Raw genomic sequence first — 24212 nt, forward strand, 5'->3', positions numbered from 1 at the left:
CATCTGCAGTATCTTGTGTTTATTCCTTTCAAACTTTTTATTTTGTTCATTTAGCAAAACCGAGTAGTAGGTGCGATGCAGTTGTACTCTGTGGATCGAAAGGTATCGCAGCCAATTGAGGGCCATGCTGCAGCTTTCGCTGACTTAAAACTGGAGGAGAATCGTACACCATCCACACTCTTCTGCTTTGCAGTTCGCAGTCAAGCTGGAGGGAAGGTATGCTTTGTCAGCATTTTCATCTTCTAAATTGCTGACTTGTATCATGTGTTAAGCCTAATCAATCTCCATGTGAGTAAGTCGAAGATTTAGCTGGATTATATGAGCTTGGGCTTTTCTCTTTGGAGTGAAGGAGGATGAGAGATGACTTGATAGAAGTGTACAAGATAAGAGGCATAGGTATAGAGCAGGGGTCAGCAACCTTTACCACTGAAAGAGCCACTTGGACCCGTTTCCCACAGAAAAGAAAACACTGGGAGCCGCAAAACCCGTTTGACATTTAAAATGAAATAACACTGCATACAACGTTTTTTTTGCCTTTATGCTATGTATAAACAAACTATAATGTGTTGCATTTATGAAATTGATGAACTCCTGCAGAGAAAACGAAATTACATTTCTGCATGCAACAAAAACATTTTGAACTCCGAAAAAAAGACGTTGGGTTGAAAGTTACTTTTAAGTAAAATACTCAATGTCTATTTGAGTCCTTCTTGTATTTATGAAAAACGCCGAACTTAAATTTTCCGCCAGCAGCAAACCAAAAATAACATCAGCCAGCTGTCAGCCTGAAAAATAAAAGGACTATTTCACTGAACAATGAAAAAATATGAATATACATAAAATAATAGGCAATTAAAATATTTATCATACTTGGTTAATGGGATTTCTGCTCCTGGACCTCAGCGCACAGCGTCTGCACATCAGGGCTGTATGACATCACCTTCATCTTTACACAGGATCGCAAGCTGTCATCTGTGAGGCGTGCGCGATGTTTGTTTTTAATAAAGTTCATGTTGGAGAACACCTGCTCACTTACATATGTGGATCCAAAGATCGACAGGACTCAAAGCGCATACTTTTTAATGTTTACATAAATGTCGGGCATAGCATTCCATGTTTCGAACACAAGTTTGTCCGGTTTTGGAAGGTTTTCAATATCACTCCATTTGTGATTCTGAGCAAGAACGGCCTTCTGACGGGCAACATCTTCAAGGTCTGCTGTCAAGCGTCTAAACTTGGACACCCATATGTCTTTGTCGGCTATGTCGGCCAGTTCCATCTCAAGATCAGGTTGACTCACACCTGCCAATGCAGTCGTATTCAGTAGGGAAGGATCGATGCTTAAGGGAGTGACCGGGAAGGATAATGTGTTTTTTTCCTCTCTGAACTCACAGAAGCGTTTCCCAAACGATGTTTGCATTGCGATGATTGCAGAATGTAAATACTCCGAATTTATCATGTCGTGACCTTGTTTGAACTCTCTCAAATTGGGGAAGTGAGACAAAGTGCCTTTCTGTAAATCTCTGGCAAGCACTGTCAACTTGCGCTCGAATGCCAAAATATCCTCCAACACGTGCAGGGCTGTGCGTCCTTTCCCCTGAAGAGCTGTGTTCAGCGTGTTCAGGTGTGCTGTCATGTCTACCATGAAGTGTAGCTTTTCCAGCCACTCTGGCTGTTCCAGCTCAGGAAAGGTGAGCCCTTTGCTGCCCAGGAAAGTTTTCACTTCTTCCAGACACGCGACAAAGCGTTTCAGCACCTTCCGTCTGGACAGCCAGCGATAAAAACACGTTGTAGCGGTGTCAGTAAACTGCAGTCAAAGATAGCTTTATTCGAACTAAACAGCCTTGCTTTTAAGCCTCCCTCAACCCAGCCCCCATGGACGCAGATGCTGCAAAAGACGCGTACTCACAAACCCCCGTAGGCTATCTCCCTTAGCCGGAATGCTGGCTAATTGTGAGCCGTTTCGGATGTGCCAGGAAATGTGTCGCCACACTTAGATTGTACAAGATCACCATAATCTTCAAATTTAGAATTACATTTCAAAAGCTAACAAACTAACATAAAATACATTTTAATTAAATACTGACCAATTATTTCCCAAAGCCACAGGGAGCCGCAGCACAGAGGTGAAAGAGCCACAAATGGCTCGGGAGCCGCAGGTTGCCGACCCCCGGTATAGAGGATAGCCAGGGCTTTTTCCCAGGGTGGAAATGGCTAATATGAGGGACAATTTTATGGTGATTGGAGGAAAGTAGAGGGAAGGGGGTATGAACAGGCCCAGGGTGATAAACTAGTTAAAAACTAAATCAAAAAACCCCAAGAACTAACAGTCAAGTCAATTTTTATTGTCATTTCAACCATAACTGCTGGTGCGGTACACAGTAAAAATGAGTCTGTTTTTTCAGGACCATGGTGTTACATGACACAGTACAAAAACTACACTGAACTATGTTAAACAACACAGAAAAAAACTACACTACTCTACAGACCTGCCCAGGACTGCACAAGGTGCACAAAACAGTGCAGGCATTACAATAAATAATAAGCTAATAGGGCAGTAAGGTGTCAGTCCAGGCTCTGGGTATTGAGGAGTCTGATAGCTTGGGAGAATAAACTGTTACATAGTCTGGTCGTGAGAGCCCAAATGCTTTGGTGTCTTTTCCCAGACGGCAGGAGGGAGAAGAGTTTGTATGAGGGGTGCGTGAGGTCCTTCATAATGCTGTTTGCTTTGCGGATGCAGTGTGCAGTGTAAAATGTCCATGATGGCGGGAAGAGAGACTCCGATGATCATCTCAGCTGACCTCACTGTCCGCTGCAGGGTCTTGCGATCCGAGATGATGCAATTTCCAAACCAGGCAGTAATGCAGCTGCTCAGGGTGCTCTCAATACAACCCCTGTAGAATGTGATGAGGATGGGGGGTGGGAGATGGACTTTCCTCAGCCTTCGCAGAAAGTAGAGATGCTGCTGGTCTTTCTTTGCTATGGAGCTGGTGTTGAGGTACAGGTGAGGTTCCCCGCCAGGTGAACACCAAGAAATATTGTGCTCTTTACGATCTCTACCAAGGAGCCATCGATGTTCAGCGGGGAGTAGTTGCTCCGTGCCCTCCTGAAGTCCACAACCATCTCTTTTGTTTTGTTCACATTAAGAGACAGATTGTTGGCTCTGCACCAGTCCGTTAGCCGCTGCACCTCCTCTCTGTAAGCTGACTCGTCGTTCTTGCTGATGAGACCCACCACGGTCGTGTCATCAGCGAACTTGATGATGTGGTTCGAGCTGTGTGTTGCAGCACAGTCGTGGGTCAGCAGAGTGAACAGCAGTGGACTGAGTTCACAGCTCTGGGGGGACCCCGTGCTCAGTGTGATGGTGTTGGAGATGCTGCCTCTGATCTGGACTGACTGAGGTCTCCCAGTCAGGAAGTCTAGGATCCAGTTACAGAGGGAAGTGTTCAGGCCCAGTAGGCTCAGCTTTCCAATCAGTTTCTGAGGAATGATTGTGTTGAATGCTGAACTGAAGTCTATGAACAGCATCCGAACGTTCGTGTCTTTTTTGTCCAGGTGGGTTAGGGACAGTTGGAGGGTAATGGCAATGGCATCGTCTGTTGAGTGGTTGGGACGGTACACAAACTGCAGGGGGTCCAGTGAGTGGGGCAGCAGGGTCTTGATGTGCCTCATGATGAGCCTCTCAAAACACTTCATGATGATGGATGTGATTTCAACGGGATGGTGGTCATTTAGGCAGGACACTGAAGACTTTGGCACAGGGGCGATGGTGGCAGCCTTGAAGCACGTTGGAACAGTGGCACTGCTCAGGGAGATGTTGAAGATATCAGTGAGAACATCTGCTAGCTGGTCTGCACATCCTCTAAGTACTCTACCAGGAATGTTGTCTGGTCCAGCAGCCTTCCGTGGGTTGACCCTGCACAGGGTTCTTCTCACATTGGCCACGGTGAGACATGGCACCTGGTCATTCGTAGGAGGGGTGGACTTCCTCACCGTCACGTCATTTTCTGCCTCAAAACGGGTATAGAAATTGTTCAGCGCATCTGGGAGGGAGACATCACCTGCACAGTCAGGTGATGTTGTCCTGTAATTGGTGATGTCCTGGATGCCCTTCCACATGGGCTGTGTGTCGCCGCTGTTCTGGAAGTGGCTGTGGATTCGCTGGGCGTGTGCACGCTTTGCCCCTCTGATGGCCCGGGACAGTTTGGCCCTTGTTGCCTGCTGTGAAGGTGGAGTCCTCAGCAGCGCAAGCACCTCTACGGTCATCCATGGCTTCTGGTTGGCATGTATAGTGATGGTCTTGGACAGAGTAACATCATCGATGCACTTGCTGATGTAGCTGGTCACTGATGTTGTGTACTCTTCTAAGATGGTAGAGTTGCTGTTGGTTGCAGCCTCTCTGAACATGTGCCAGTCAGTGTGCTCAAAGCAGTCTTGAAGCGTAGAGATGGCTCCTGCTGGCCAGGTTTTCACCTGCTTCTGAACTGGTCTGGAGCGCCTGATGAGCGGTCTGTATGCTGGGATTAGCATAACAGAGATGTGGCCTGAGTAACCGAGGTTGGGGCCGGACTCTGCCCAGTACGTGTTGGGGATGTCTGTGTAAACCAGGTCCAATGCGTTCTCCCCCCTCATTGCAAAGTCTTCATACTGATGGAATTTGGGGAGCACTGACTTAAGGTTCGCGTGGTTAAAATCACCGGCGACAATAAACAGTCCATCAGGGTGTGTGTTCTGCAGTTCGCTAATAGCCCCGTACAGTTCACAGAGCGCCTCCTTAGCATTAGCGCTGGGGGGAATGTAGACACTGACTATAAGGACAGAGGTGAATTCCCATGGCAAATAAAATGGTCTGCATCTAATAGCCGCAAACTCCACTAATGATGAGCAGTGTCTGGAAACCAGCACAGAGTTCTTACACCATTCTGTGTTGATGTAAACACACACAACACCACCGCGAGTCTTACCGGAGGGAGCTGCATCCCTTTCTGCTCAAAACAAGGCGAGCCTGTCCAGCTGAACAGCAGCATCCAAAATTCCATCAGTGAGCCATGTTTCTATAAAAGCCCAAGCACAACAGACTCTGTACTCCTGCCGAGTATTTCGTTGGAGTCTGATGTAGTCCAATTTATTGTCCAGGGAGCGGACATTGAAGAGCAGAATGGACGGGAGGGCCGGCCGGTTAGGGTTTGCATTTTGCCTGGCATGGACCCCACCCGCTTGCCTCGCTTCCGCTTCCTCGCACATCGCTTACAGCGTATCCGTCTCCGGCCACCAGCTGGAGGCAATTCAGAGGATTGTAGGCCCATTCCCCTCAGCAAGCCAAGGTTACGTAATTTGACCAGCAGATCTTCATGAAGGTTTTTTTGGGCAATCTCTGTACTGTTATCCATGTGCCCTAATCGAAAATTCTGTATCAAACTTAAATTAGAAAATTAAATTAAAGTAACACCAGGTCTGAAAGGCTGCTGCTGCCTGCTGCCTCATGGTATCCTGTAGTAATAACATCTTTCTTTACAATGTCCTTATTCCACCATCTTCCTTACTTTCATGTGCCTATCTAAACGTCTCTTAAAAGCCTCTTTATAATTCTCATGTGCTATTTTTAATCCTAACTTCTGAAACTTTACATACATTTCCTTTTTTTTCATGACTAAGTTCTTTGCCTGCCTGGACATCTAAGGTTCTCTTATCTTTCCATCCCTGTCCAACCTTCTAATGGGAATGTACCTGAGAGTGTGTTTCCTATGGTTTGGGAGTCCAGGACCAGAAGACACAACCTCAGAATAGAGGGACATCCTTTTGGAGCAGAGATGAGGAACAACTTTAACTAGAGAGTGGTGAATCTGTGGAATTTGTTGCCACATGCAGCTGTGGAGGCCAAGTCATTGGGTATATTTAGGGCCAAGGTTGATAGATTCTTGATTAGTCAGGGTATAAAGGGATATAGGGAGAAGGCAGGAGATGGGGGCTGAGAGGAAAAATGGATCAAGCACTCATGGGCCAAATGACCTAATTCTGCTCTTATATGTTATGATCTTGAAACACCCTCTACATCTCTGATGTAGGCTTGTAAGTTTATTTTAAGCCCAGAGTGTGGTAAGTGCATGGACAGCTCTGCTAGGGACAATGGTAGAGGCAGTTACATTAAGGATGTTTAAGAGATGTTTGATCAGCATGAATATTTTTTTTAAAAAAGGGAGGGGCAGTGTGGAAGGGAAATGTTAGATTGAATTTGGAGAAGGTTAAAAGGTTTACACCTGTTCTGTGAATCAATTCCTCAAACCTTGAGCTTGCTTTGTACCTATACTTAGTAGATAAAATGAATATCCTGGTTTCTTCAAACCAACTTGTGAAATCTCTTGCAGTTGCATATAATTGAAGTAGGCCAGCCTCCTTCTGGAAATCAGCCGTTCACAAAGAGAGCAGTTGATGTGTTCTTCCCTCCTGAAGCTCAGACTGACTTTCCTGTGGCAATGCAGGTAAGCAACCAAAAGCTTCATACTATATTAGACCTTTCCAGGGGGAATTCAACTTGCATAAGCATACTGAAGCAGAAGCATAAATAACAGGTCATTGACCTGAAACAGCAATTGTTCCTCTCCTAACAAACATTGCCCTAGCTATTCCAGCAATTTACTTGATGTGCAGTACAGTGCAAAAATCTTAGGCACATATATACATATATAAAGTATTCCCACTGCCACCACCCCCCCCCAACGAACGTTTTTATGGTTTATTGTTTTACAACGTGCGTTTTTGCATCACAGTGGATTTAATTTTTTTTGACACTGATCAACAGAAAGACTCTTTCATGTCAAAGGGAAAACAATTCTCTAAAAAGTGATCTAAATTAATTACAAATATAAAACGCAGAATAATTGGTTGCATAAATAAGCATTCATTCCTTTAATATGACACACCAGATCATCACTGGTGCAGCCAATTGGTTTTAGAAGCCACATAATTTGTTAAATAAAGATCACTGTGTGCAGTCAAGGTGTTTCAACTGATTGTAGTAAAAATACACCTGTATCTGGAAGGTCCAACTGCTGGTGAGTCAGTATCCCAGCAAAAACTACACCATGAAGACAAATGAACGCTCTAACTCTGCTAAAAGGTTATTGAAAAAAGCAAGTCAGAAGATGGATACGAGCACATTTCCAAGTCACTGAATATCCCTTGGAATACAATTAAATCAGTCATCAAGAAATGGAAAGAATATGGCACAGTTGTAAATCTGCCCAGAGCAAGCTGCCCTCAAAACTGATTGACTGTGTAAGAAAGGGACGAGTGAGGGAAGCCACTTTGACAACTCTGGAGGAGTTGCAAGCTTCAGTGGCTGAGATGGAAAAGACTGCAGATAAACTAACTTGCCTGGGTGCTTCACTAGTCACGGGTTTATGGGAAAGAGGCAAAGAGCCACTGTTTTAATAAAAAACTCACATCAGATCTTGGTTAGTGGGAGACTCTGAAGTAAGCTGGAAGAAGGTTCTGATGAAACCAAAATTGAGCTTTTTGGTCATTAGACCTATGTTTGGCATAAGCCAACACTGCACACCATCCCTACTGTGAAGCATAGTGGTGGATGCATCATGCTGTGGGGATGCTTCACTGCAGCAGGCCCTAGAAGGCTTGTGAAGTTAGAGGGTAAAATGAATGCAGCAAAATACAGGGAAATCCTGGAAGAAAGTCTGATGCAGTCTGCAAGAGAACTGTGACTTGGGAGAAGATTTGTTTTCCAGCAAGATATTGACCATGTATAAAGCCAAAGCTACACAGGAATGGCTTAAAAGCAAAGTTAATGTCCAGAGTGGCCAAGTCAGAGCCCAGACCTCGATCCAATTGAGAATTTGCGGCTGGACTTGAAAAGGGCTGTTCACTCACATTCTCCGTGCAATCTGACTGAGTTTGAGCAGTCTTGTAAAGAAGAATGGGGAAAAATGGTAGTGTCCAGATGTACAAAGCTGATACAGATATCCACACAGACTCACGGTGTAACTGCTGCCAAAGGTACATCTACTAAATGCTGACTTAAAGGGGGTGAGTAATTAGCAATCAATTATTTTATGTTTAATTGTAATATATGTAACCCCCTGGGTTGCCTCAGGCTCGCTCAGCTCGTTTCCGTCTAGGGGGAGCAGCCTTCGGCCCCGCCAAACTGGGTAATCAGTTGGTGTGGATGCTGTGTGATGTCCCCGCCTCACCCAAAAACAGACAGTACACCATATGCGATTAAATGAGTACAATTTATAAAGGTTACTATAACTAAGTGATTAATAACGATACAGTATATATGAAGAGAAAAAAATAAAGAAAAGGCGCCAAACTTATCAAAGTTCAAACCACTTCGTGCACAACCGTTGGAGCTCAATTTCTGAAGTCTTCTGGCCACCATCCGATCCCCTCCGAACTCCTCGACTCACAGCTCAGGGCCCTCCGAGTGGTCAACCAAGCACATCTAGCTTCATCCCCCCTCCTTGGAGTACCTCCCGGCCTCGGACCCCCGCTTGGGGTTCGATCCTCACCCAGCTTACAGCATTGCGTCCTCTCTCTCGGCCCCCTCGCGCCGATCTCTCCAGAAGCCCGTCAACAAAAGCTTACAGACTCAGAAGAAAGAACATTAATCCCCATTTGGTTTACAAAGGAATACCATTCTCGTTATCAGTAAATTAGCATTCCTGCTAGTTAACAAAAAAGAAGAAACCCCCTTTACATATATTTAGACCTATTTGTAGAAATTTGTTTTCACTTTGATATGAGAGTCTTTTCTGTTGATCAGTGTTTAAAAAAAAGTCAAATGAAATCTACTGTGATTTAATGTTAAACAATACAACATGAAGTCTTCCAAGGGGAAGTAAATACTTTTTATAGGCACTGTATATGGCTAAGGTACCTAAGATTTTTACAGTGTTGTATTTGTCAATGTAGAGCAGACAGTGAGTATGTAAATCTGGTAGAAATGGATGTAGGGAATGATGAAAGTAGAGTGCCACAGGTGGGCTTTGGGACAGGTGCAGAGGAGTGCTGGGGGAGGGGTGGGGTGTGGCACTTGTGCACGCACACCCAGCCCTGAGACACCAGGCAAGGTTATTTATTCCAAACAATTGGTTTATTGATCATTACAGAATGTCTCTCCAGTGTTTCCCACTCCCTTCTCTCCCTTCATCCCTTCACCTGTCCCCAACCCTGATTCCCCTCTCCCTGCTCCTTCCCACTCTCAGTCCACAATAGAGACTCATAACAGAATGAAGTTTATCATCATTCACATATATCATGAAATTCTTGCAGGGAACTATATTTTTTGGGAATGGGGTTAATACTTTATGACAGTTCGATTAATTATCAGAATGCTCAGTTCGCAATGTGATGCTTGACTGTCATAAAATATTAAGTATTTGCAAAAAACATGAGAAGAAAATTGTTACCTTGGTCAAACAATTCAAACAAATCTGGGACTCAAGTATGTGGAAGTTCGTGATTTTAAGGGATTCTTGTGAGGTTTTTTTGTATAATGTAAAATGAATGATATCCTTAAGTACTGTGGAATTTTTCATTTTTTTTATTGGCAGATCGGAGCCAAATACGGTGTTATATACCTGATTACAAAATATGGCTACATTCACTTGTATGACCTGGAGTCTGGCGCTTGTATCTACATGAACCGCATTAGTGCTGAGACCATCTTTGTGACTGCTCCCCATGAGCCTACTTCTGGCATAATTGGGGTCAATAAAAAAGGACAGGTACTGCATTTAGTTGTGAGACATTTATACCTTTGGTTGAAATGGAGAAGCTGATGTCTTTTCGTTGTTTTTGCAAAGTAAGCTTCTCAATTATTCCCTCATGTTGCTTAACTTATGGCAATATTCTGTTCCTGAATTGCCCGTAATGTGTTGTAGTTGGCATAAAAGTGACCTGGGTTCAAATCCTGCCACGGCTTGTGAGGAGTTTTATGTTTTCCCCATGACTGTGTGAGTTTCCTCCATGTGCTCCAGTTTCCTCCCATAGTCCAAAGATCTACCAGTTGGGAGGTTAATTGGTCATTGTAAATTGCTCTGTGATTAGGCTAGGATTAAATTAGGGGATTGTTGGACGGTGTGGCTTGACATTCTGCAATGTTAATTAATGTTGGGATATGGCCACATCAGATGAACTTCCATGAATCCGTTGAATTTGAAATGGAACTATTTTGTTCACTGGCTTTTTTTTTTATTGGCCAGCAAGTGTTAGCTGGTGTGGGGTGGTGCTCATTCACAGAGGTGCCTTGGTTTGATGATTAGCAGGAGAGTTAAAACATGGGGTGTTCACTTTTTTGAATCTAGTGATGTAGGGGGTCACTGGTTCCTTCAAAGTGTCATAGCTGGAGGGGATAGTGGGGATAAGCTCCCACTACCTATTAAATGCTCCCAGTGGCGTGCATCTCAAATAGCTTCTGACAACTAAGTCTAGCTCCTGGCCTCCATATGCGGCTTAGCTACTAAGCCCAGTGGATAATTTCTACTGACAGTAGAAAGAGCAAAGGCGCGTTACTTCCTGCCTGCTGCCCGTATGGGGTTTGTTCATTCTGCTCCTGACTGCATGGCTTTCCTCCAGGTGCTCCAGTTTCCTCCCATGGTTCAAAGATGTACCGGTTGGTAGGTTACAATGTTGGTCATTGTAAATTGTCCTGTAATTAGGCTAAGAGTAAATCAGGGGTTACTGGGTGATGCCACTTGAAGGGCCAGAAAAGCCTATTCTGTGGTGTATCTCAACAAAACCAGTCACTCCGGACCGATGGAGCTCGTCAGCTGTGATTGGCAGCTCATCTAGGAGAAGGAAAACTCTGATCTCAAACTTCTGCTGCCTTGCAGCTATACCCTCTCATGGGAAATGCTTTTGAATAAACCCCAAAGAAAAATCCAGAGCTGGAGCTCCTAAGGCAGTCCTACGTTGAGTTCAATACTGAATGGTGTCTCCTGCGATGCTGCTGCCTAACTATATCAGTCCCTGCCGTCCCTTTGGGTTCACCGGTTGCGTGCAGTAGGGGAGTCTGCTGCACAGGCAACATCTTGCTCTCCATATTGTATTGCCCAGGCTTGAGTATCAAGACTGCCAAGATGTAACATCTGTGCTCGACTCCGAGCAACAGAGGCTTCATCATCATCACAGGGTCAGTTACAGAACCTGTAAAAAGGCATTTCAGCTGTAAGAGATTTCTTTAAATGCTGGTAATTGTCAATTGTGTTGATATTGTTGGATTCATTGGCTTAAATCTGCAATTTTCTGCTTGTAGGTTCTTTCTGTGTGTGTGGAAGAAGAAAACATTGTTAATTATACCACGAATGTGCTCCAGAACCCTGACCTAGCTCTGCGTATGGCTGTGAGAAGCAACCTCGCTGGTGCGGAGGAGCTCTTTGCTCGGAAGTTTAATAACTTGTTTGCACAAGGGAATTATGCTGAAGCTGCTAAAGTGGCTGCGTCTGCACCAAAGGTGTGTACCAATTCTCCTATGCCAGTTCCTGAAGCGAGCTCAGTATTTGTGGAGGTGGACTTGTTATTCATGCTCCTTTTGATCCATAAATGTTAGGGAACAATGATAATGTTCAAAGACTGTCATTCTGATTTGGAGGAACTCAGTGAGAGAAATGGATAGTTGATGTTTCAGTTTGATGATACTTGATCTGCACTGGAAGAAAGCGGGATATTCAAAATTCATTTGTTGTCAAAGTATGTATACATTTTGTGGCCACTTCAACAAGCACCTCCATACCATCCACCACATCTGATAGCCAAATGTTTTAATTCCCATTCCTGTCGATCCATGCCCTCTTCTTGTGCCAAAATAAGGCCCCCCTCAGGGTAGAGGACCAACAAATGTTATCCTCTAATCTGATGGCATGAATATTGATTTCTCCAGCCTCCTGCTCTCCCAGTTCACGGACTCCGACAGAACTCTGACCAGTTAAAAAGAAAAGACATAAGAGAAGAATAAACTTTCGTGGGCGAACTGGAAGAAGTCACCTAGGTCTGCAAAAACCACTAGTGCCATCTTTCCATGCTCTTGCTCTTTTATAACTGTTCTTAACTGAATTATGATTGTTCCTGTAACAAAACTGTTGAACTGATAATCTTTCCATCTGCCTTGCGTAAATTATTACAATTCAGTCCAGTTCTATCATTCTGTCTAAACCCACCTGCATCCTAAACTAATCTTTCTGCTGACCTAACTTCTGCTTTCACCAGTCCTCATCTTCCTGCAGCTCAAGCTTTAGGTCTTAGGATTCAAATCTTTTTTTTAATCCTTTCATCAGTTCCATTACCGTCTCAACAAACTGCAGAAAACCTTCTATACTTTCTGTAAGTTCCTTCTCAGCACTTAACTTTTGTCCCTGACTTAACCACTTTAGTGACTGATGTTTTGGTTCGTCTTTAATTTATTCAGATTGATTTATTCAACTCATTATAAATACAGTGTGGGCTTAAATTGTTCAAAGTAACATATTATCAAAGTACATATATACAACCCTGAGATTCATTTTCGGGCTGGCATTCACAGTAAATACAAATGGATACATTGAATCAATGAAAAGCTGCTCACAAAGACAGACAAGTAACCAAAGTGCAAAGAATGACAAATTGTGGCAGCAGTACATTGCAATGCATATACTTACTGTAATTCAGTTTTTATTCAACAGTTAAATCAAATAAGTAGTGTCAGTGCAAATAAAAATAAGTAGTGAGTTAGTGTTCATGTGTTCACTATCAGGTTAGAAATTGGATGGCAGAGGGGAAGAAGCTGATTCACTGATTGTGTGCCTTCCAGCTATTGTACCTCCTTCCTGACTGTAACAATGAGAAGAGGGCACATTCTGTGTGGGGGTCTTTAATGACAGACACCACCTTCCTGAGGCACCACTCCTTGAAGATATCCTGGATGCTAGGGAGACTAGTGCCCACGATGGAGCTGACTGAGTTTACAACTTTCTGTAGCTTATTTGGATCCTGTGCAGTGGTACCCCGCTCTCTCACTCTCTCTCCCCCCCCCCCCACCCACCATACCAGATGGTGATGCAGCCAGTTACAAGGCTCTCTATGGTACATCTGTAGAAATTTGCAAGTGTCTTTGGTGACATACCAAATCTCCTCAAACTCCTAATGAAATAAAGCCACTGTCATGCCTTCTTTGTAGCTGCATCGATATATTGATGTCCAGGAATAATAATAATAAATAAATGATATTGTGACCATGAGTCCGTGGGTTGTGAAATCAGTTCAGTGTTGGGGTGAGTGAAGTTATCCACGGGGCTGGTTCAGGAGCCTGATGGGTGGGGGGTAACAGCTGACCCTGAACCTGGTGTGGGACTTAAGATTCCTGTACCTCCTTTCCAGTGGCAGAATTGAAAAGAGAATATGTCAGTTCCTTTTCCATTGCTATAAACTTAACAGTGACAACTCTGCTCATCAAAATCTGTTATTCTATCGCATGTGACAGCTGATCTATTTGTGAATAATTGTTTAGTAGTTCTACTTTAAATTGACTTGTAATAAACGGACGTTAACTATGTTTATAAAAAATGATAACAATGCCTGCTGCTATACTACAGTAGCAATTTGTATTCCATTAGGGTATCCTGCGGACTCCAGACACTATTCGAAAGTTCCAGACTGTCCCAGCCCAGCCAGGACAAGCTTCCCCTCTCCTCCAGTATTTTGGAATCCTTCTTGATCAGGGACAGTTAAACAAATACGAATCACTGGAGCTTTGCCGACCTGTCTTGCAGCAAGGGCGCAAGCAACTGCTTGAGAAGTGGCTAAAGGAAGACAAGGTAATCGGTCTAATCTGGATCTGGAGCTAAGGCAGGGCATTCTGATTCTCAGTCTATCGCAGTATATTTCACTGAACAAGGGATTTTGCTTTCTGAAATACTTTTGGCTGTATTTTCCAGATTTTGTGCTGTTGATCATGAAAATCAACGTACCTTTTATTTTAAAAATGCCTATATTTGTTATCTCAATTCATGATTCGAGTCAATTAAAAGGTTGCCCACAATATTAGCTGAAGAGTCTTTTATCTTGTTTGGGCATGGTTGGGGGGGGGGGGAATGCTGCATGACAGAGCAGGTTTTAGAAAGGCTGCTACTAGTAACTCAGCTCAGATATACCAAGTATCCTTGTTCTATTTGCATGCTAAAGAACCTCCTTACGTTAGAAATGATAGACCACACTGTAAGCAGTTGTTTCCAGGGCAGAAAAGTGTGGCATATAATCCACTTGTGGATCCAACAAAGATATCTTTGCCTCCTCTTCATATAAAACCTGAAGCTTTTGACAAGGTCCCCCACAAAAGTCATGAGGCATGGGATCAGTGGAACCTTGGCTGTTTGGATAAAAAATTGGCTTACGAAAGAAAGCGGAGGGTAGTAGTGGAAGGAAAGTATTCTGCTGCCTGGAGGTCAGTGACTGGTGGAGTGCAGCAAGGATCTATCCTGGGACCCCTGCTCTTTGTGATTTGTATAAATTATCTGGATGAAGAGGCGGAAGGATGGGTGAGTAAGTTTGTGGATGACACGAAGATTGGTGGAGTTGTGGATGGAGCTGTAGGTTGTCGAAGGTTACAAGAGGATATAGACAGGATGCCGAGTTGGGCAGAAAAGTGGCAGATGGAGTTCAATCCGGATAAGTGTGAGGTGATGCATTTTGGAAGGACAAACCAGAAGGCTGAGTACAGGGTTAATGGTTGGTTACTTAAATGTGTGGATGAACAGAGGGACATTGGAGTTCAAGGGCCTGTTCCTCGCTTTACTGTTTCATGTCCAGTACTTCACGTGTTAATAGAAATGCTGCTGCTAAAATGTTGAACATTCTTATTGCATTTTAACTCTTTAGCTTGAGTGTTCAGAGGAGCTTGGGGACTTGGTGAAGACTGCGGATCCCACACTTGCTTTAAGCGTCTATCTGCGAGCCAGTGTGCCAAATAAAGTTATCCAGTGTTTTGCGGAGACTGGACAATTTCAGAAAATTGTACTTTATGCAAAAAAGGTAATTTTTCTAGATTTTTCCTTTGCTTTAGAAATTTTTTCAGTTTGAGTTTTGAGCATAATAAAGCTTTTCACAAATGTTTTGGCATCAGCTTCTGTTTAAGAACTACAGGGATTTTGTATAGAACTTTAGAATAACACACACACAGACAATGTTGAAGGAATACAGTAGGTCAGGAAACATCTAGGGAGAGAAATAATCAGTGTTTTGGGCCAAGGCCCTTCCTGGTGAAGGGAATCAGCTCAAAATGTTGACTTTTTTTTTCCTCTCCCTAGATCATACCTGACCTGCTCTGTTCCTACAACATTTTGAGTGCTAATCCGGATTTCCAACATCTGCGGAATCTCTTGTGTATAGAGCTTTTTTTTATGCCTTTTAATCCTACCAATAACTGAGGGGTCTGGGTATGCCTGGTAAAGAGGGATATGGGATTAGCTTGGGTAGACAACTTCAGTTGGCATCAAAGAGCTGGGCCAAAGGGTCTGTTTCTGTGCTTTGTTACTCTGATAATATTTATGTGATCTATTTTTGTAAATCTCATGGATTGTACCAGTACAGGACAAATGACCACAAGAACAAACTGACCCTAAATTTTTGATCTCTTGTTGTGGGTGGGTAAACGGTTTCCAAATAGTAAGAATTACTTGGTCATGAAACAGATTTGCACAAGTCCTATTGCATTGTACCTATTTATTAACAGGTTGGTTACACTCCAGACTGGGTCTTCCTGCTGAGAAATGTAATGCGAGTGAGCCCAGACCAGGGTCTTCAGTTTGCACAGATGCTTGTCCAGGATGAAGAACCTTTGGCTAATATCAATCAGGTAAGTCCATGATTCCATTCTCATATCAAAACATTATTAGTTTGCCTCCTGATGATATGTATTGAGTCATATTGAGAAGACATCTCAAAGACTCTTCAATTGGCACATAGATGATAGAAAAACGGAACGCTACATAGGAGGGAAGGGAAATTGATCTTGCTGTTTATTTTATATTTGTATTGACGCATGCTACTGAGTTCCAGAATAACTGGTAGATGGGAATTGAGAGAGGAATACATCAGGGACAATGTACCTTCCATGAATTTTCAACTAAAATATGCCCTTGTTGAGGCATATTCTGGAGTTACGGTATATAGCAAATACTAATTTCAACAGCAACTAGTCTTCAGATCTGAACGTAGTTTGTAGATTAAGTTTAAAATGCAGCTCAGAACAATGGTGTTCTTGGAGCTGCAGACAGTTTGCAAACAAGAAATACTCCATTTGGTCTGAGATGTCTGCATATGCATGAGTGCAATCCTGTGTCAATGGAGATTGACATTCCTTTTGGGTGTCTGGAGTGTTGGTGTGAAGATCTAGCTGTTTGAAAATTATTGTAATTTAAAGGAAACATAGTAGATACATTGTTCCTATAGAATTGTCCTGCTGCTACCTAGCATCTCTAGCATGTAAAAATGGCATGTAATATTGGGTCAGACAGGCCTCTTCTTCCAAGCGTGTCTCCCGTATGCTTCTTGCTTGATTGGCTGAATGAAGACTTGTATATCCACCAGCTTCAGTGTCTCTGCAGTGACTACATTCATTATAATGTACCCATGACCCCTTCTCTTCATTGCTAAAGGTTTAAATTTAAATTTGTGATTTCTTCAGATATCTTGGATATTTCTCTAAGCTTGTGCAGAGCTTCAGAATGTCCCTTTGCAAATCTGTCACTTTGTGTTCCATTGGCCTTTTCATCAGGTTAATTGCTGGTCACATAGTGAAGTCAGGTTTGTAATACAGATATTTTGCATTCTTGTACTACTTGCCCTGTAGAAATTCAATGTACAGGTGAAGTGCCTAAGAAACAGTGAGCAACTTGAATGATGTCATGTTTACCATACACTTCTATATTGTCCTAGGGCAGGGGTCAGCAACCTTTACCACTGAAAGAGCCACTTGGACCCGTTTCCCACAGAAAAGAAAACACTGGGAGCCGCAAAACCCGTTTGACATTTAAAATGAAATAACACTGCATACAACGTTTTTTTTGCCTTTATGCTATGTATAAACAAACTATAATGTGTTGCATTTATGAAATTGATGAACTCCTGCAGAGAAAACGAAATTACATTTCTGCATGCAACAAAAACATTTTGAACTCCGAAAAAAAGACGTTGGGTTGAAGGTTACTTTTAAGTAAAATACTCAACGTCTATTTGAGTCCTTCTTGTATTTATGAAAAACGCCAAACTTAAATTTGCCGCCAGCAGCAAACCAAAAATAACATCAGCCAGCTGTCAGCCTGAAAAATAAAAGGACTATTTCACTGAACAATGAAAAAATATGAATATACATAAAATAATAGGCAATTAAAATATTTATCATACTTGGTTAATGGGATTTCTGCTCCTGGACCTCAGCGCACAGCGTCTGCACATCAGGGCTGTATGACATCACCTTCATCTTTACACAGGATCGCAAGCTGTCATCTGTGAGGTGTGCGCGATGTTTGTTTTTAATAAAGTTCATGTTGGAGAACACCTGCTCACATACATATGTGGATCCAAAGATCGACAGGACTCCAAGCGCATACTTTTTCATGTTTACATAAATGTCGGGCATAGCATTCCATGTTTCGAACACAAGTTTGTCCGGTTTTGGAAGGTTTTCAATATCACTCCATTTGTGATTCTGAGCAAGAACGGCCTTCTGACGGGCAACATCTTCAAGGTCTGCTGTCAAGCGTCTAAACTTGGACACCCATATGTCTTTGTCGGCTATGTCGGCCAGTTCCATCTCAAGATCAGGTTGACTCACACCTGCCAATGCAGTCGTATTCAGTAGGGAAGGATCGATGCTTAAGGGAGTGACCGGGAAGGATAATGTGTTTTTTTCCTCTCTGAACTCACAGAAGCGTTTCCCAAACGATGTTTGCATTGCGATGATTGCAGAATGTAAATACTCCGAAATTATCATGTCGTGACCTTGTTTGAACTCTCTCAAATTGGGGAAGTGAGACAAAGTGCCTTTCTGTAAATCTCTGGCAAGCACTGTCAACTTGCGCTCGAATGCCAAAACATCCTCCAACATGTGCAGGGCTGTGCGTCCTTTCCCCTGAAGAGCTGTGTTCAGCGTGTTCAGGTGCGCTGTCATGTCTACCATGAAGTGTAGCTTTTCCAGCCACTCTGGCTGTTCCAGCTCAGGAAAGGTGAGCCCTTTGCTGCCCAGGAAAGTTTTCACTTCTTCCAGACACGCGACAAAGCGTTTCAGCACCTCCCCTTTGGACAGCCACCGGACTTTGTTGTGCAGCAGGAGATCAGAATATGCGCTTTCCATCTCGTCCAGTAACAAACGGAATTGACGGTGATTTAAACTTTTTGCCATTATTTTATTGACAATCTGAATGACAACATCCATTACTTCTGTGCATTCCGGAGGAAATGTTTGAGCGCACAGTGCCTCTTGGTGCAAGATGCAGTGAAAAGTCAGCAGCTTTCTGTCCAGCGACTTCTGCAGTAAAGCCACAAATCCCTTGTGCGTTCCCGTCATATTCGGAGCCCCATCAGTAGCTACTGACACCAGATGGGTGGTCTTTATTCCTTTGGCTCTTAAACAATTCAAGACAGCCTCACAGATGTCCTCCCCCCGTGTTTGGTCTTTTAGAGGTATCAACTCAATCAGTTCTTCCAGTGGCCCGGCAGAGTTTACATACCGGCAGAACAACGCTATTTGTTCAATATCACCTTTGTCTTTAGACTCGTCACAGGCAATCGAGTAGGCCACAGCTGAATTGATGTCTTTAATTTGCTGTCTTGTGATGTCTTCTGCCATTTTTATGGTTCTGTCTTTGACAGTCTTTGCAGAGAGGGGCATATCCCTGATTTTCTGCACAATTTCACTCTTGTTTTTAAAGTCCATGAATAGATGTTCTGAAATCTTAATGAAAGATTCTTTTATATATTCACCATCTGTAAACTGCTTCCCGTGCCTGACTATTTCCTGAGCGGCAATATAACTGGCGTATGTCGTTGATTTTCCAGACTTCATCCATTTCTGGAAATGATTTTTGCTCAGATCAACCTTCCGCATCAGTTCCGAAACGGCATTTTTTCTCTCATCTCCATCCGGATATTTTTGAGCAAAGGCTGCGTGTTTACTCTGGAAATGCCTTGCGACATTTGACTTTTTGTTGTTTGCTAGTTTCTCATTGCATATTAAGCATACCGGTAAACCAGTCTCGTCAACAGTGAAAGCAAATGAATCTGTCCACGTATCATTAAACGTTCTGTTTTCTTCAGTCACTTTTCTTTTTTTAGAATTCTCCATAGTTGGCTTACCTTGGATCGAAAAATTAAAGAAATCGCGCACTGGCGGGTGTCAGGTATTGGCAGTGGTGACGTATATTAATAGCGATAAAAACACATTGTAGCGGTGTGCTCACGCAGTCAGTAAACTGCAGTCGAATAACTTTATTCGAACTAAACAGCCTTGCTTTTAAGCCTCCCTCAACCCAGCCCCCATGGACGCAGATGCTGCAAAAGACGCGTACTCACAAACCCCCGTAGGCTATCTCCCTTAGCCGGAATGCTGGCTAATTGTGAGCCGTTTCGGATGTGCCAGGAAATGTGTCGCCACACTTAGATTGTACAAGATCACCATAATCTTCAAATTTAGAATTACATTTCAAAAGCTAACAAACTAACATAAAATACATTTTAATTAAATACTGACCAATTATTTCCCAAAGCCACAGGGAGCCGCAGCACAGAGGTGAAAGAGCCACAAATGGCTCGGGAGCCGCAGGTTGCCGACCCCCGTCCTAGGGAATGTATTTCTTGCCTTTATAGAGAGATCGGGAAGGCAATGATTAAGCCCAAAGTGTTAGACTTAAAAAAAACACAAACTCCGAACAACATATGGATGCAAAATATTTTGACTAATATCTTTTAGAAAGAACTGAAGGAGTGGGAAACAGCACCTGATGTGTAACTACTGAGCTTTTAAATTTGATCCACTCCATGCTTACGAATCTAGTATCCATAAATCTTACACACACTGGCCACTTGTGTAGGTACAGGAGTGCACCTAATGAAGTGGCCACAGGAGTGGAACCTGGTGTGGTCCTCGGCTGCTGTAGCCCATCCACTTCAGATTCAATGTGTTGTGCATTTAGAGATGCTCTTCTGCACATCACTGTTGTGACACATGGTTACTTGAGTTTACTGTTACCTTCCTGTCAGTTTGAGCCAGTCTGGCCATTCTCCTCTGATCTCTCTTATTAAGAAGACTCTTTCGCCCACAGAACTGCTGCTCACTGGTTGTTCTTTGTTTTTCACACCATTCTCTGTAAGCTCGAGACTCAGTCTAGAGGGCATTCAGTTGACAATCTAGAGTGTTGTATGTGAAAATCCCAGGAGATGGTCAATTTCTGAGTTACACAAACCACCCTTTCTAGCACCAGCAATCATTTTCATGGTCAAAATCACTTCGGTCATATTTCTTCAGAATCTCTTCAGAATTTCTTGATTGTGCTTTAATAAATTGAGTAGCAACCACATGATTGGTTGATTATATATTTGCATTAACAAGCAGGTGTACCTCATAAAGTGACCATTGAGTGCATTTTATACTTGAGCTGAATGTCCTGTACATTCAAAGGTAGGGAATTCTGAACAAAATCCTGAGTGAAGAAATTTCTCGAGTAATATGTGGCCAGTGACTTCCTTAATATGGATCTGCTGTGTCTGCCAAATGATATCCTTGAAGTCAGTCTGGATGTTCATGGTCATTTGGATTTTTAATTTCTGGAGGGTGTTAATGCAGCCAAATTGATTTTTTTTTTGAGGCACCTGCTGTTAGTTGAAGTCATTAATTTCAGCTGATTTGGGGAGAAAAATGAGGACCTTTTGGTTCCTGACTAAGTACTTACTCTGGTTATAATCAACAGTCAGGCTCAAGATCCAATCACCAGTAGTTTAGTTGGGGGTTGTTTGTGAGTGTTGGGTGTATATATACTCAGTGGCTACTTTATTAGGTAGCTGCTTTATGTAATGATGGCCAATGAGTGTATGGTTGTGGTCTTATGCTACTGTAGCCCATCAACTTCAAGGTTTGACGTGTTGTGTGTTCACATGCTCTTCTCACACCACTGTGTAACATAGCTATTTGAGTTGCTGTTACTTGAACCAGTTTAGGCATTCTCATCTAAACTCTCATTACCAAGGCATTTTTGCCCACAGATCTGCTACTCATTGGATGTTGTTGTTTTTATCTTTTTTGGAACTTTCTCTGTAAACAGATTGGTTTGAGTATCTCAGAAAATATGATCTCCTGGCATTCTGGGACTTTGATGCACTAACTCTGTGGTAGGGGTTCCACTCCTTATGCAGTGGAGCCTTACCAATAACTAGAGGTCCGTGGAATCTCTGTGGTTGGGAACCTCTGCTCTAGAGACTGTGTGAAAATCCCAGATGATCAGTGGTGTCTGGTGTACTCAAACCACCCTGTCTGGCACCAGCAATCATTTTATGTTCAAAGTCACTTAGATCGCATTTCTTCCTCTTGCGTGCTTTTATGGATTGAGTTGCTGCCACATGATTGGCTAATTAGATATTTATGTTAATAAGCAGGCATAGACTCGACGGGCCTAATGGCCTAATTCTGTTCCCTTTGCATCCTGTTAGGAGTGCAGTGAAAAAGACTATCAGAGCTTGCAGCAGGATCTAGACCACAGTGTGTAATATGTACACAATATTTATATAAGTGAACGTTTTCACCTGAAGCTTATTGTTTGGTCTCTTGCAGATTGTGGATGTTTTTATGGAGAATAACCTGATCCAACAGTGTACTTCATTCCTTTTGGATGCTCTGAAGAACAATAGACCACCTGAAGGTCACTTGCAGACTCGGCTACTTGAAATGAACCTGATCCATGCACCACAGGTGAGACATGTACCAGCTAATCGATTGCATTATGCTATTAATGAAATTTAGTTTGATTTGTGTGGCATAATTAGCGTAATAATTTTGTTGATTAGTAAGAACATCAAAGGTTCTGGGGAGAAGGCAGAAAAATGGGGTTGAGAGGGTTAATACATCAGCCATGATGGAATGGTAGAGCAGGCTCGAAGGGCCAAATAGCCATATTCTCCTTCTACATCATATTCTGCAGATAACACCAAGATTGGTGGGGTGGTGGACAACAAGGAAGACCATCATAGCTTCCAGTGAGAATCTGGGCTAGCTGGAAAAACTGCAGATTGAATTTAATGCAGACAAGTGCGAGGTGTTTCACTTCGGTAGGGCCAACCAGGGTAGGTCTTACACAGTGAGGAGTATGGTAGAACATAGGGATCTGCGAATACAGGTCTATAATTCAATGAAGTTGGCAGCACAGGTAGCTAAGGTCTTAAATAAAATCTTTTGGCGAATTGGCCTTTATAAATCAAAGTATTGAGTACAGGAGATGTGATGTTATGTTGAAGTTGTATAAGAAGTTGCTGAGGCATAATTTGGATTATTGTGTACAGTGTTGGTCACCTACCTACAGAAAAGATGTAAATAAGGTTAAAAGAGTACAGAGAAAATTTACAAGGATGTTACCAGGACTTGAGTTATAAGGACAGATTGAATAGGTTAAGACTTTATTCCTTGTGATGTAAAAGATTGAGGGGAAATTTGATAGAAGTGTATAAAATTGAAGGGTAAATGCAAGCAGGCTTTTTCCACTGAGGTTGGGTGGGATTATATCTAGAGGTCATGGGTTTATGGTGAAAGGTGAAAAGTTTAAGGGAAATATGAGGGGCAACTTCACTGGGAGTGATGAGTGTGTAACAAGCTGCTAGCACAAACGGTGTATGCAAGCCCAATCTCAATGCTTAAGAGAAGTTTGGATAGGTATATGGATGGGAGGGGAATGGAGGGCTATGGTCCATACACAATTCGATGGATATAGGCAGTATAAATGGTTCCTGCACAGACTTGACAGGCCAAAGGGCTATACTTTCAGTGCTGTACTTGTCCATGATATGGTCTAATATTGTCTAATGTTAGTCAGTTTTACACCTGTTTAATGGTTGATAATTTTTTTCAATGGCTAAGAAATAAAAACAGGCTGTTTTTATAACTTAAGGTTAAAATGGATGGGGCACTAATTTCCAAAGGTTCTTGACTTGGCTTGGTTTAATTCCAAGTTTCTTTGCTGCAATTTTATACAATTTGTATTTCCTAAATAAGAAATTACTGCTTGTCCTCCACTTAAAGATTAAAGGTAAAAACATGCAACATTGATGTGATAGTATTTAAATATCACGGTGAATTATAGAATGTGGATTCAATTATCACTAGCTGTCCCTGTGGTGGTAATGAACTGTTGCTTTGTACTGGCTTTATGGTGGTCTCCCCTTGGTGTTTAGGGCAGCATTGAAGATCCTCTGTCTCCGATGTTTAGGGCTTCCTTCATCATGTCAGTAACTTCTCAGCTTTCACTAATGTCAGTCATGCAAGTCAAGGGTGGAGACTCAGGAGTTAACGTTGGACTCAGAAGTAAAAGGATTCTTCATTGCTGTTTCCGTAACAGTTTTGTGTTACCTGTCAGGGTTGTTATCCCTGAGCTGAACCCCCAAACCTGGAAGATCACTCTTTAGTCTGGCTTAATCATAAAGCTCTGACTCCAGTCAGCATAGCTTTCTGGGTCATTGAGGTACGCAAGCCTCCAAACCCAATGACATGACTGTGGTCCTCTTGGAGGTCCCTTGGTATTTGTGTGGTGGGAATTTGGGCACAGTTATAATGGGGGAAAAAAAAAAGCTTCCAGATGCAAGTGGTGTGCACAATCTAATCTACCAGTAATTGCCAATTAGTGACTGAGTTGGACTTTATCAGCACTACTCCTGGATTTCTTCCAAATGGTAAACATGCCAAATGTTGTCAGAAGCATTCGAAGCATTAGTTTGGACCTATTGAAGTGTGGGAATGCCTTATGTTCACATTGAGCCACAATGTGATACGATGTGGGTAGTGACAAAAGCATAGAACTTTGTCCGCAAGAATACAGATTTAATAGACTTCGATTACTGAAATAGAGTTCAGCAAATCTGCACACAGGCAGACTAAGCAAATATCACTTGTTGAGTTTAATCCTCTTGAGCAAACCTCAACCTTTCAATTTTACCTTGTTCTATAACTGAGGCTGTAATGTGTGGGCTTC

The 24212-nt window shown here is 42.7% G+C and overlaps 1 protein-coding gene across 1 annotated transcript in view; it reads left to right on the plus strand.

The window, feature by feature from the left end:
• The window catches only part of cltcl1 (clathrin, heavy chain-like 1), a 146085-nt gene that overhangs the window by 48256 nt on the left and 73617 nt on the right, over positions 1-24212 (plus strand). Inside the window, exons 4-11 of the mRNA XM_059943697.1 lie at positions 55-216; positions 6366-6479; positions 9570-9743; positions 11273-11470; positions 13605-13805; positions 14866-15018; positions 15719-15841; positions 21809-21946. Of these exons, the coding sequence (XP_059799680.1) occupies positions 55-216; positions 6366-6479; positions 9570-9743; positions 11273-11470; positions 13605-13805; positions 14866-15018; positions 15719-15841; positions 21809-21946 (1263 nt within the window). The remainder of the gene's footprint in view (positions 1-54; positions 217-6365; positions 6480-9569; positions 9744-11272; positions 11471-13604; positions 13806-14865; positions 15019-15718; positions 15842-21808; positions 21947-24212) is intronic.

Source organism: Hypanus sabinus, chromosome 18, assembly GCF_030144855.1.
Source record: "Hypanus sabinus isolate sHypSab1 chromosome 18, sHypSab1.hap1, whole genome shotgun sequence".
NCBI lineage: Eukaryota > Metazoa > Chordata > Chondrichthyes > Myliobatiformes > Dasyatidae > Hypanus > Hypanus sabinus.